This window comes from Macaca nemestrina, chromosome 7, assembly GCF_043159975.1.
Source record: "Macaca nemestrina isolate mMacNem1 chromosome 7, mMacNem.hap1, whole genome shotgun sequence".
Classification (NCBI taxonomy): Eukaryota; Metazoa; Chordata; class Mammalia; order Primates; family Cercopithecidae; genus Macaca; species Macaca nemestrina.
This window is the reverse complement of record NC_092131.1, coordinates 136,517,732-136,532,162: the sequence shown is the minus strand read 5'-3', so window position 1 is coordinate 136,532,162 and position 14,431 is coordinate 136,517,732. Positions and strand designations below refer to the sequence as shown.

General features: G+C 42.7%; 1 protein-coding gene across 7 annotated transcripts in view; it reads right to left on the bottom strand.

Annotated features, from left to right (window-relative positions):
* The window catches only part of LOC105493006 (dipeptidyl peptidase 8), an 87,221-nt gene that overhangs the window by 40,751 nt on the left and 32,039 nt on the right, over window positions 1–14,431 (bottom strand). For all 7 annotated transcript variants that reach the window (XM_071101196.1, XM_071101194.1, XM_071101195.1 and 4 more), the window contains 3 exons: window positions 6,843–6,953; window positions 3,744–3,872; window positions 735–796 (listed from right to left, as the gene is read on the bottom strand). In XM_071101196.1, coding sequence (XP_070957297.1) covers window positions 735–796; window positions 3,744–3,872; window positions 6,843–6,953 — 302 coding nt within the window. The remainder of the gene's footprint in view (window positions 1–734; window positions 797–3,743; window positions 3,873–6,842; window positions 6,954–14,431) is intronic.

The following is a 14,431-nucleotide window of genomic DNA, read 5'->3' as shown; positions in this document are numbered from 1 at the left end:
AGAGAATACTGTTTTTTAGCTAGTCTTGTGTGCACGCAGCTTATAAGCATTTGGCTGTTGAAACGGAAAGCTGTAGTACAAGTCAACTGTGGGATTTTTTTTTTTTTTTTTTGGAGACAGTCTCTCGCCCTGTCGTCCAGGCTGGAGTGCAATGGCCGGATCTCGGCTCACTGCAAGCTCTGCCTCCCGGGTTTACGCCATTCTCCTGCCTCAGCCTCCCGAGTAGCTGGGACTACAGGCGCCCGCCACCTCGCCCGGCTAGTTTTTTTTTGTATTTTTTAGTAGAGACGGGGTTTCACCATGTTAGCCAGGATGGTCTCCATCTCCTGACCTCGTGATCTGCCTGTCTCAGCCTCCAAAAGTGCTGGGATTACAGGCTTGAGCCACCACGCCTGGCCACTGTGGGATATTTAATGCACCACGGACATCTACCCACCACAAAAGGTAACCAGTCAATAACTACCTTTTTTTTTCTTTTAACATTAATCTGGAGAATAAAGGCAAACAGAAAAACTACTGGAAAGGAGTGGTTAATATGCATATCCCCATATTCCCATCTTATGAACCAGCAGGATGATTTGTAAGTAAAAAATTAGGTCAGTCTAAAATCATGATCCACAGATATCTCAGCAAGTTCAGTAAGTCCAAAAATAAAAAAGTGTATCAAAGAACCCTACTGGGCTGAACAGATTAGTCAAATGACACAGAAGGTCAACTCAGCATTTTATACTTACCCTTCCTTCGGCATCAATCATTATTTCTGACATCTTAAAAGTGACTTTAGGATTTGCTGTACCTTTAGAAAGAGACATAAATGAATAGTAATGTTTATCCAAAATTGCTCAAATTAATTTTGCCAGATCAATTCTCTTTACACTTTAGTTAAGTCAAGAATAATGTATAGGTCGGGTGCGGTGGCTCATGCCTGTAATCCCAGTACTTTGGCAGGTTGAGGCAGGTGGCTCACCTGAGGTCAGGAGTTTCAGACCACCTTGGCCAACATGGTGAAACTCCATCTCTACTAAAAATACAAAAATTAGCCAGGCGTGGTGGTGTGCGTCTGTAATCCCATCTACTTGGGAGGCTGAGGCAGGAGAATCACTTGAACCTGGGAGGCAGAGGTTGCAGTGAGCTGCCATTGCACCACTGCCCTCCAGCCTGGGTAACAAGAGCGAGACTCCGTCTCAAAAAAAAAAAAAAAAAAAAAAGAAAGAGATATAAATGAATAGTAATGCTTATCCAAAATGACTCAAATTAATTTTGCCAGATCAATTCTCTTTACACTTTAGTTAAGTCAAGAGTAAAGTATATGCCAGGCACAGTGTCTCACGCCTGTAATCCCAGCACTTTGAGAGGCCAAGGCAGGCGGATCACTTGAGCTCAGGAATTCAAGACCAGCCTGGCTCACATGGTAAAACCCCATCTCTACAAAATATACAAAAATTAGGCAGGGCGCAGTGGCTCACGCATGTAATCCCAGCACTTTGGGAGGTCGAGGCAGGTGGATCACCTGAGGTCAGTGTGAGACCAGCCTGACCAACATGGTGAAACCCCATCTCTACTAAAAATACAAAAATTAGCCAGGCGTGGTGGCACGCACCTGTAATCCTAGCTACTCAGGGGGCTGAGGCAGGACAATTGCTTGAACTTGGGAGGCGGAGGTTGCAGTGAGCTGAGATCGCGCCACTGCACTCCAGCCTGGGCGACAGAGCGAGACTCTGTCTCAAAAAAACAAACAACACGAAAAAAACGGCTGGGTGCAGTGGCTCACGCCTGTAATCCCAACACTTTGGGAGCCTGAGGCAGGTGGATCACGAGATCAGAAGTTCGAGACCAGCCTGGCCAACATGGTGAAACCCTGTCTCTACTAAAAATACAAAAATTAGCCAGGCGTGGTGGCAGGCACCTGTAATCGCAGCTACTTGGGAGGCTGAGGCAGGAGAATCACTTGAACCTGGGAAGCGGGGGTTATAGTGAGCCGAGATCGCGCCATTGCACTCCAGCCTGGATGACAGAGCAAAAAAACAAAAACAAAAACAAAAACAAACAAAAACAAAAAAGCAAAAAAACAAAAAACAAAAATTAGCCGGGTGCAGTGGTACACACTGCACCAGGCTGGTCGAGCTACTCAGGAGGCTAAGGTGGGAAAATGGCCTGAGCTCAGGAGATGGAGGTATAGTGAGCCAAGATCACACCACTGCATTCCAGCCTTGGCAACAGAGAGAGACTGTCTCAAGAAAAAAATGAAAAAGAATAATGTAGATGGTCAGAGCTTTACTGCACAAGAATCTCAGAGCCCCATCTCAAATTCATACTTTTTGAATATCAAAAAATAAGGGGTTTGGCCAGGTGCGGCGGCTCATACCTGTAATCCCAGCACTTTGGGAGGCCGAGGTGATCCCTTCAGGTCAGGAGTGGTGAAACACCATCTCTACTAAAAATACAAAAATCATCCGGGCTTGGTGGTAGGCACCTGTAATCCCAGCTACTCAGGAGGCTGAGGGAGGACAATCATTTGAACCCTGGAGGCAGAGGCTTCAGTGAGCCAAGATCACGCCACTGCACTCCAGCCTGGATGACAGAGCAAGACACTGTCTTAAAAAAGTAAAATAAAAATAAGGGGCTTGCCCATCAACCAACAAGTGGATTTTAAAAATGTAGTATATATACAACAACATGGAATACTACTCAACCACAAAAAGGAACAAAATAATGGCATTCACAGCAACCTGGATGGAGCTGGAGACCATTATTCTAAGTGAAGTAACTCAAGAACGGAAAACCAAGTATCATTGCTCTCACTGATAAGTGGGAGCTAAGCTATGAGGACACAAAGGCATAAGAATGATATAAAGGACTCTGGGGACTCCAGAGGAAGGGTGGGAGGGGGGTGAGGAATAAAAGACTACACATTGGGTACTGTGTACACTGCTTGGGTGATGGGTGCACCAAAATCTCAGAAATCACCACTAAAGAACTTATCCATGTAACCGAAAACCACCTGTTCCCCAAAAACTATTGAAATAAAATTTTTAAAGAATAAAAAAAAAACCAACCAGGCTGAAAAGAGTCCGAATGAAATAAAGTGAAAATACGTATTATTTTCACAATTGAAATGCTGTAAGCAGCAAAATGGGGAAAAAAAATCACTTATTATGAACAGTATCACTTAAAAATCTGTATTTGCTAGCAAAGACACCTTCTCCTTTTTCTTTTTTTTTTTTTTTGAGACAGACTTTTACTCTTGTTGCCCAGGAAGGCAATGGTGTGATCTCGGCTCACTACAACCTCTGCCTCCTGGGTTCAAGCAATTATTCTGCGTCAGCCTCCCAATTAGCTGGGATTACAGGCATGCACCAAAACGCCTGGCTAATTCTGCATTTTTAGTAAAGATGGAGTTTCACCATGTTGGTCAGGCTGGTCTCAAACTCCTGACCTCAAGTGATCCACCCGCCTCAGCCTCCCAAAGTGCTGGGATTACAGACATGAGCTACCACGCCTGGTGCAAAGATACCCTCTAATTCATTCCTTGAGGAAATCAATTATGTGGACATCCCTACCTTTGAAAAGCATAAAAAACGATCACTCTTTAATTCAAAATCTATTTTTGTGATACCCAGTGAACAACCCATCATAAATAAGGCTGGAAATGACCAATGTCATTGACTACACCTTTGGATGACTACAGAATCTTATTTGGAAAGAGGAAATGAGTGAATATAAATGCCAATGGAGTACAGTACCTGTTTTAGGATAACGGAATGAATCTGCCCTCCTTGTTTCCAGCATAGGGGATGTAACATGAATAATTTCCACCTCAGATTCATCATTTTCTTCATATAGAATTCTAAGAATTTTACCACCACTGGGAGCTTAAAAGAAATTTAGATATTGAAAATTTAGAATAATTATTCCAGAAAGTAGTCATAACCAACCGTTCCTTCTAGTATCAGATTTCTTATAGTGAAGAATAACTTATGTATAAAATACGCTACCTGTTTTGTAGGAAAATATCACTAGTCTTTGTAGCAGCAAGGTGAGTTATTGTTAAGCCACTTCTTTTGGAGGGAAAACAACTGGAGATGATATGTATACATATTTTTAAAACAGGGAAAAACATTTTTGAAGGACTTCATTCTTACATACCATAAAATGCATTCTTTGTTGAAAAATGAAATATTTAATTACATTTATAATATTTCCCATTAAAAACATAAGTACTAAATACAGTTCAGTTATTTTGAATAGTTTCTCTATTCATGTCAAAATCGTGTTCTAACAAATACAACAAAACATTTCACATCTTAAAATAAAATGTCCAAATCCAAGACATGGCTTACAAGTATTTTTCAGGGTCTCTTAGAGATGCATTCAGACTGCTAGCTCCAAACCATGAGTAGGTCATGAAATCTATTAATGGGTCACAATCAGTATTTTTAAAAATATAACACACAAACCACACCCTGGGCAACATGGTAATACTCCATCTCTACAAAAAAATATAAAAATTAGCTGTGTGTAGTGGCTTGCGCCTGTAGTCCCAGGTACTTGGGAGGCTGAGGTGAGAGGATTGCTTGAGCCCGGGAGGCAGAGTTTGCAGTGAGCTGAGATTGCACCACTGCACTCCAGCCTGGGCAACAGAGACCCCGCCTCAAAAAAAACAAAACAAAAAACCCAAAAACAAAAAAACCCAACATAACAGTATCAGGGAGTATTACACATAAGAATAAGTATTGCGGCCGGGGGCAGTGGCTCACGCCTGTAATCCCAGCACTTTGGGAGGCCGAGGTGGGTGGATCATGAGGTCAGAAGATTGAGACCATCCTGGCTAACAAGGTGAAACCCCGTCTCTACTAAAAATGCAAAAAATTAGCCGGGCGCAGTGGCGGGCGCCTGTAGTCCCAGCTACCTGGGAGGCTGAGAGGCAGGAGAATGGCTTGAACTGGGAGGCGGAGCTTGTAGTGAGCTGAGATTGTGCCACTGCACTCCAGCCTGGGCGACAAGAGAGAGACTATGTCTCAAAAAAAAAAAAGAATAAGTATTGCTTCTTGAAATTTGTTTTCAGTTTTATCTATACAGTATATGTATTAGGCCACAATACAAGTACACTTCTAACTGGATCATGGTCAAAAAGTTTGAAAGCCAAGCTTTAGTGAGCTGTTTCTCAGAGAGTGAGGTATTTGTGAATTTGCCCCAAGAAAGGGAGGAATTTGTTCCCTTTTATCCTATCCATTCATACACTGATTTGATCATCTGTTTAACAGACTCTCTAGTCAAATTTTTATAGCAACACATTAAGGTGTGTTTTTTTGTTTGTTTGTTTTTCAGACTGAGTCTCGCTCTGTCGCCAGGCTGGAACGCAGTGGCACGATCTTGGCTCACTGCAATCTCTACCTCCCAGGTTCAATTGATTCTTCTGCCTCAGCCTCCCGAGTAGCTGGGACTACAGGTGTGCACCGCCACACCCAGCTAATTCTTTGTATTTTAGTAGAGATGGGGTTTCACCATGTTGGCCAGGATAGTATCGATCTCCTGACCTCATGATCCGCCCACCTCAGCCTCCCAAAGTGCTGGGATTACATGTGTGAGTCACTGCGCCTGGCCAAGGTGTGGTATTTTTTATTTTGCCACCAATGCTGCCAGCATTACCAAGACCAGCCTTTAGGAGAAAAACTGGCAAAGAGAATTGAGGGGCCAGAGGCATTAAACCACAATACAATTGTTTTTACTAGACTTCATTATGATGAAATATAATCTACATTTTTTTTTTTTTTTTTGAGACGGAGTCTCACTGTGTCGCCCAGGCTGGAGTGCAGAGGCACGATCTCGGCTCACTGCAAGCTCCGCCTCCCAGGTTCACATCATTCTCCTGTCTCAACCTCCCTGTAGCTGGGACTACAGGCACCCGCCACCACACTCGGCTAATTTTTTTTTTTTTAATTTTTAGTAGAGGCGGGGTTTCACTGTGTTAGCCAGGATGGTCTCGATCTCCTGATCTCGTGATCCACCCGCCTCGGCCTCCCAAAGTGCTGGGATTACAGGCGTTGAGCCACTGCGCCTGGTTATAATCTACAGATTTTTGAGACAGAGTTTCGCTCTCAGTGCCCAAGATGGAGTGCAATAGTACGATCTCAGCTCACTGCAACTTCCGTCTCCTGGGTTCAAGCGATTCTCCTGCTTCAGCCTCCCGCGTAGCTGGGATTACAAGTGCGTGCCACCACGCCCCGCTAATTTTTTGTATTTTTATTAGAAATGGGGTTTCACCATGTTAGCCAGGCTGGTCTCGAACTCCTGACCTCAGGTGATCCGACTGCCTTAGTCTCCCAAAGTGCTGGGATTACAGGTGTTAGCCACTGCGCCTGGCCTAAACTATATATATATATATATTTTTTTTTTTTTTTTTTTTGAGACGGAGTCTCGCTCTGTCGCCCAGGCTGGAGTGCAGTGGCGCGATCTCGGCTCACTGCAAGCTCCGCCTCCTGGGTTTACGCCATTCTCCTGCCTCAGCCTCCTGAGTAGCTGGGACTACAGGCGCCCGCCACCGCGCCCGGCTAATTTTTTGTATTTTTAGTAGAGACGGGGTTTCACCGTGGTCTCGATCTCCTGACCTTGTGATCCGCCCGCCTCAGCCTCCCAAAGTGCTGGGATTACAGGCGTGAGCCACCGCGCCTGGCTAAACTATATATTTTAAGTAACTACTGGCATGAATCAATCATCATCACTTTGGAATCTATTATCCACTTTCAAATCTATTAACCAAGATTTAGAATCTGCACTTAACTGACAGTTGAATCTTATAATACTTTAAAATGATCCATAATACATTATTTGAACCCCCTTACTTGTTTTAGCTTTCGGACACCACCAATAGCCAGAATATCTATCAAATTCTTCTTGGAGAACAAAGGTAGCAACTCCAGCTGATCTGGCATCTTCTTCCATGTTGGCTAGCTCTAGACAAATATAAAAGGCAAAATTACCACAGAAAGCTATCTTTTCATACGTACAAAGCAAAATGATTCCGTTTATTTGGAAAGGTAGCTGGAGTACAGTGGTAAACCCTGGAGCTAAATGGACTGAGTTCAAATCTGGGGTCCATCATTTACATACTGTCTGACTTTGGGCAAATCATTCAATCTCATTCCACTGCATTATCCCATTTGTAAATGAGAATAAAAGGCTACCTTGTGAGGCTGATATGAAGATTAAATTAATTAATTCACATAAAGCACTTAGAACAAAGCCTGGACCACAGTACATGCTCCAAATAAATGTTATTATTTTCCCAATTAGCAGGATCATGGAAAAAAGATTACACGTAAAGGAGCAGAGTATAGGGGACACTTGCAACTCTCCTACACAGAGAAGTATTCTTAGACCTAGAGTGAATCTTAAGGTCATATAATTCAACCATTCTTCTTTCATCTCATTCAGTTGGAGCAGCTCAGCTTTCATCTGTTTTACACTTAGGTTTGCAGCAAATAGTTTGAAGGGGACTCTTGTTTTAAAAGAAAACCACAAAGCCATAATTATATAAGATTTTGAGGCCAGGCGTGGTGGCTCACGCCTGTAATCCCAGCACTTTGGGAGGCCGAGGGGAACAGATCACAAGGTCAGGAGTTTGAAACCAGCCTGGCCAATATGGTGAAACCCCGTCTTTACTAAAAATACAAAACTTAGCCAGGCATGCTCCTACTTGGGAGGCTGAAGCAGAAGAGTCGCTTGAACCCGGGAGGTGGAGGTTGCAGTGAGCCAAGATCATAACACCACTGCCCTCCAGCCTGGGTGACAGAACAAGACTCCATCTCAAAAAAAAAAAAAAAATTTGTGTCATGAGGACATGTTTACAATATACTTGAATAAAACAAATCAGATTACTGAATAGCATTTGCACTGTGATTCATTTATAAAAATGTTATAAAAATGCATTTTTAAAAAGTGCTGATATAAGCTGAAATATGATTATCTCCAAGTAGTAAGATTTCAAGGTTTTTAAAAATTGCTTTATAATTTACGAATTCTTAAATGTACTATTTTTGAAAAATACATATACTTATATGACCACACTCCTATCACCACTTACACTTCCAGTACCCAAGGATGTTTTCTCATGCTCCTTCCCAGTCAAGGCCCAGCCCCGACCCAGAAACAATCACTGATCTGATTCCTATCACCAGAGGTTACGTTTGCATATTCTAGAATTTCATGTAAATGAAATCATACAGTATATATATACTTGTGTTTGGATTCTTTTGAGTTTCATCAATATTGTTACATGTGTCAATAGTTAATTCCTGTTTATTGCTGAGTTGTGTTCCATTGCATACCATAGTTCTTTTATCTGTTAATGGATATCTTGCCTGTTTCCAGTTTCTGGCTATTATGAATAAAGATGCTATGAACATTATTACCGTGTAAGAATTTTTGTGGGCCAGGCGTAGTGGCTCACACCTGTAATCCCAACATTTTGGGAGGCTGAGGAGGGCAGATTGCTTGAGCTCAGGAGTTTGAGACCAGCCTTGGCAACATAGCAAAACCCCGCCTCTATAAAAAATACAAAAATTAGCCAGGTGTGATGGCAGGTGCCTATGGTCCCAGTTACTTGGGAGGCTGAGGTAGGAGAATCACTTGAGCCCGGGAGGAGGAGGATGCAGTGAACCAAGATCACGCCACTGCACTCCAGCCTGGGTGACAGACTGAGATCATGTCTCAAAAAAGAAAAAAAAAAAAGGGAATTTTTGAGAACATGTGTTTTTGTTTCTTCTAAGTAAAATACCTACGAGTAATAAGGCTGGTTAGTGTCGTAAGTGTATGTTTACCTTCATAAGAACGTACCAAACAGTTATCCAAAGTATTTCTATTATTTTACACTCTTCCTATCGAAGTATGAAAGTTCTTCTCCAACATTTGGTGTTCTCAATATTTCTCACTTTAGCCAGTCTAGTAGGCATTACATATCTCATAGGGACTTTAATTTTTATTTTATTTTTGAGACAGGGTCTCGCTGTCACCAAGGGTAGAGTGCAGGGGTGAGATCTCAGGTCACTGCAGCCTTCATCTCTCGGTTCAAGTAATCCTCCTGTCTCAGCCTCCCAAGTAGCTGAGACACAGGCATGTGTCACTAAGCTCAGCTAATTTTTAAAAAAAATTTTGTAGAGATGAGGTCTCATTATGTTTCCCAGGTCTCATTATGTTTCCCAGCTCAAATCCCTGAGCTCAAGTAATCCTCTCACCTTGGCCTCCCAAAGTGCTAGGATTACAGGTATGAGCCACTGCACCTGGCCTGATTCTAATTTTACAGGCAAGTTTTATTATTTTTGCTTATCTATATTTTCTATACAGTGTGACATAATGTACAGTACCAACCAATGATTTGTTTATCCAAAAAGTTTGAATCCAAAAAGAAATATTTGGAATTCAGAATTTGGGAGATATTTCTTTTCTGTCATTTTCTTTCTTTCTCTCTCTCTCTTCCCTCCCTCCCTCCCTCATCTTTTTTTTTTTTTTTTAAGACAGAGTTTCGCTCTTGTTGCCCATGCTGGAGTGCAATGGCGCCACCTCGGCTCACCGCAACCTCCACCTCCTGGGTTCAGGCGATTCTCCAACCTAAGCCTCCCGAGTAGCTGGGATTACAGGCATGCACCACCACCCCAGCTAATTTTGTATTTTTAGTAGAGACGAGGTTTCTCCATGTTGGTCAGGCTGGTCTTGAACTCCCAACCTCAGGTGATCCACCCACCTCAGCCTCCCAAAGTGCTAGGATTACAGGCATGAGCCATCGTGCCTGGCCAAGATTTTTCATATATTGTACATCTACCATAATACATTATGTAGTATCTCCAGCAGGGAAACCAAATACCTTGTGATCAAATACACCAATATTCTCGCAGCAAACTTATGAATAGGCACACTATGTAGGTAAGCATATTAAGTTTATAAATATCCTCAGGTTACTTCAGGTCAGGTGTTACTGCCAAATGAGTTTTAGTAACAACCTAATGAAAACTAAGCTCAGTTTTCAAAGTGTTTTGAATTTTGGAATTAATGATAGAGCCAAGACTATGAAGATAAGTAACCCTCATTTGTATCTTCTTACTGTTTATTATAGACTTCCATTATTATTTATTAAATGAATAAATAGTATCATCTCATCCTCTCAGTAAGTCATTTGAGAGCAGAAACTAGGATTTTACTACTTTTAAATTCCTCTATCACCAGGCAAAGAATAAACACATGTGCATACTGATTGACCAAATCCATCTCAAGTGGACTTTCACTTAGAAACCTATTGTGAGTGGAATAAGCTGATGACATTAACTCTCTACCTACTTTCTATCTAAGCACATACTTATACAACACTTACTATGTTTCAGGCACTATCCTAAATACTTCATATATATTAACTCATTAAAGCCTCATAACAACCCTATGTTGATGTGCTATTAACATCTGTTTTATAGATATGGAAACAAAGAGATGGGTTAAATAACCAAGGCCGCACAGTTAATAAATGGTAGACTTGAAATTCTACATTCTCTTTTTTTTTTTTTTTTTTTAGAGACAGGGTCTCTCTCTTTCATCTGCCACCAAGGCTGGAGTGCAGTGGTGCAATTACAGCTCACTCCAAGGCTGGAGAGCAGTGGTGCAACTGAGCCTGACTTCCCAGGCTCAAGTGATCCTCCCACCTCGGCTTCCAGAGTAGCTGAGAAACAGGCGCATGACACCATGTCTGGCTCATTTTTATTATTTTTTATTTTTTTGTAGAGAAAGGGTCTCCCCCTACGTTGCCCAGACTGGTCTTGAACACCTGGGCTCAAGTGATCTTCCCACCTTGGCTTCCCAAAGTGCTGGGATTACAGACATGAGCCACTTCACCAGGCTCTACCTGTATTCTTAACTACTCTATTAATCCTGAAAATACACCGCATACCTACATACAACATGATAAAGAATAAAAACACTAGTATAATGTCCTGCAGGATTCCAGTGCTTTCCATTTTAAATTCTGCCAATCTTCACAAATCCTGTGGAAAACAATTTTACAGAAGAAAAAAAATTACTAAAAATGCCTTAACTCTGACAGTTATATCACAGCTTTGCAGTCTCAGCCTCAAGCACAATAACTGGTACATAGCAAGTGTCCAGTGTTTGCTGAAACATGAAAAAATGGGCTGGGTTTGTTGGCTCATGCCTATAATCCCAGCAATTTAGGAGGCTGAGGTGAGAGAATCACTTGAGTCAAGGAGTTCAAGACCAGCCTTGACAACACAGGGAGACCTTGTCTCTACAAAAAAAGTTAAAAATTAGGCAGGCATGGTGGCACACACCTGTAGTCTCAGCTATTCAGGGGTGCTGAGATGGGAGGATTGCTGGAGCCCCGTCAAGACTGCAGTGAGCCAACAGGAGACCCTGTCTCAAAAAAATAGGAAAAAAAAAAAAAAAAAAAAAAGGCATGAAAAAATGGCTTGGATTTCCAAAACAGATTTATTAACTACCAACGTAATCTTTCTACTGCCATTGGTAGTAGAACAGCTGTTCTGATTTCCTGACTTCAAAGGGAGATCTATTAAACGCCAAAATCTGTACTTTTAACTTAAGGTTTTCCCTACTCCATCCCTTTGTCTCTATCCTATGCTCTAGATTTAGGCCATATAACTTGGATAACTGCAACAGTCAAGCTTTGGTGTTCCTGTCTCTACCCATGTTTCTTGAATTTAACTTCCACAAAGTATCCAGAGCAACTTATGGACAACATGATGATTATGATCACACAACTGTTAAAAACTTTTCCATGGACCCTCATATCATGATAAAGTCCATGTTCATTTACAGAAAATATGGTCTACCCTTGTCCTGGCCCTTATCTGCCAGTCTTTTGCTACTTCTTGACTCAGAACTTAGGCTTCAGGACCTTCACACTGCTTCTACCTCCTCACAAACACCACGATGTCTTTTGCATCAAGACCTTTCTCATGTAGTCGCTTTGTCAGGAGTGTACTGGATAATATATAGACATTACTTAGGATCAGTTTAGGTGTCATCTTTTCTGGAAAGCCTTCCCTGACCACTTTCCCACATTAGTGCTCTTATAAAACCCTATGTCTGGCCAGGTGCCGTGGCTCACGCCTGTTCTCAGCACTTTGGGAGGCGGAGGTGGGCGGATCACTTGAGGTCAGGAGTTCAACACCAGCCTGGCCAACATGGTGAAACCCCGTCTCTACTAAAAATACAAAAATTAACCAGGTGTGGTGGCATGCACCTGTAATCCCAGCTACTCATGAGGCTGAGGGATGAGAATCACTTGAACCCAGGAGGCAGACGTTACAGTGAGCTGAGATAACGCCACTGCACTCCAGCCTGGGCAATAGAGCGAGACTTTGCCACAAAAAACAAACAGGCTGAGCACAGTGGCTCATGCCTATAATCCCAGCACTTTGGGAGGCCGAGGTGGGTGTATCACAGGATCAGAAGATTGAGACCACCCTGGTCAACATGGTGAAACTGTCTGTACTAAAAATACAAAAAAAATTAGCCAGTAATCCCAGCTACTCGGGAGGCTGAGGCAGGGGAATCAAATGAACCCAAGAGGCGGAGGTTGCAGTGAGCAGAGATCGCACCATTGCACTCCAGCCTGGGTGACAGAGTGAGACTCTGTCTCAAAAAAAAAAAAGAACAAAAAAAAAACAAACTTGAGAGAATATGTATCATTTTGTTTTCCTACCTGTAACATATCTGTTAACAATGACTTTCTTTTTTTTTGAAGGAATCTCGCTCTGTCACCCAGGCTGGAGTACAGTGGCACCATCTCAGCTCACTGCAAGCTCCGCCTCCCGGGTTCATGCCATTCTCCTGCCTCAGCCTCCTGAGTAGCTGGGACTACAGGCGCCCGCCACCACGCCCGGCTAATTTTCTGTATTTTTAGTAGAGACAGGGTTTCACCATATTAGCCAGGATGGTCTCGATCTCTTGACCTCGTGATCGCCTGCCTCAGCCTCCCAAAGTGCTGGGATTACAGGTGTGAGCCACCACACCTGGTCTGTAATTAATTTTAACTAATGATTGATGATGATGAGGGGATAATGATTAAGAAAGATGACAGTAAATCAGCTTTGTGAACGTAAGATTAAGCAAAAGTTAGACAAAAGAATTTTCAGTCTTCATCTTCATTATGGTACTTAATCTCTTTTTTTTTTGGAGACAGAGTCTCGCTCTTTGGTCCAGGCTGGAGTGCAGTGGCCAGATCTCAGCTCACTGCAAGCTCCGCCTCCAAGGTTCACGCCATTCTCCTGCCTCAGCCTCCCGAGTAGCTGGGACTACAGGCGCCCGCCACCTCGCCCGGCTAGTTTTTTGTATTTTTTAGTAGAGACGGGGTTTCACCGTGTTAGCCAGGATGGTCTCGATCTCCTGATCTCGTGATCCACCCATCTCGGCCTCCCAAAGTGCTGGGATTACAGGCTTGAGCCACCGCGCCCGGCCCATTATGGTACTTAATCTTAAACTCTGTTTCACGTGTTCAAAGAAAAAGCAATACACTATTTCCCATCTTTCATTTGTATGAAACCTTTAGAGGAAACCACAGCTTTCTGTGCTTTGAATACTGCTTAGTATTATCATAGCCACTTCGATAAAACTTAATTAAATATTCCCACAATATACATAGTTCTACAAAGTTCTATTTTTCCTATTATGACGATAACTAAGTAGGCTCTCCGAAACTGAAGGATAAATTTTTTTTGAGACAGGGTCTCACTCTGTCACCCAGGCTGGAGTGCAGTGGTGCAACCATGTCTCACTTTAGCCTCAACCTCCTAGGCTTGAGTGATCCGCCTGCCTCAGCCTCCTGAATAGCTGGGACTACAGGCATGTGCCACCACATCCAGCTAATTTTTTTTTTTTGGTAGAGACAAAGTCTTACTATGTTGCCCAGGCTTCCCCCTGTCTCAGTCTCAAGTAGTTTTATTTTATTTTATTTTATTTTATTTTATTTTATTTTATTTATTTGAGACAAGGTCTTGTTCTCTTGCCCAGGCTGGAGTGCAGTGGCGCGATCTCAGCCACTGCCACCTCCGCCCCCCAGGTTCAAGTAATTCTCCTGTCTCAACCTCCCTAGTAGTTGGGATTTACAGGCACGCACCACCATGCCCGGCTAATTTTTGTATTTTTAGTAGAGACAGGGTTTCACCATGTTGGCCAGACTGTCTAGAACTCCTGACCTCAGGTGATCCACCTGCCTTGGCCTCCCGAAGTGCTGGGACTACAGGCATGAGCCACCATGCCTGGCCTCAAGTAGTTTCTTAGAGTGTGTAATTGGTTTTTCTATCTGTTTCTCAAAAACAAAACTTATTTATTTATTATTATTATTTTTTTATTTTTGAGACAGTCTCACTCTGTCGCCCAGGCTGGAGTACAATGGTGCAATCATGGCTCACCA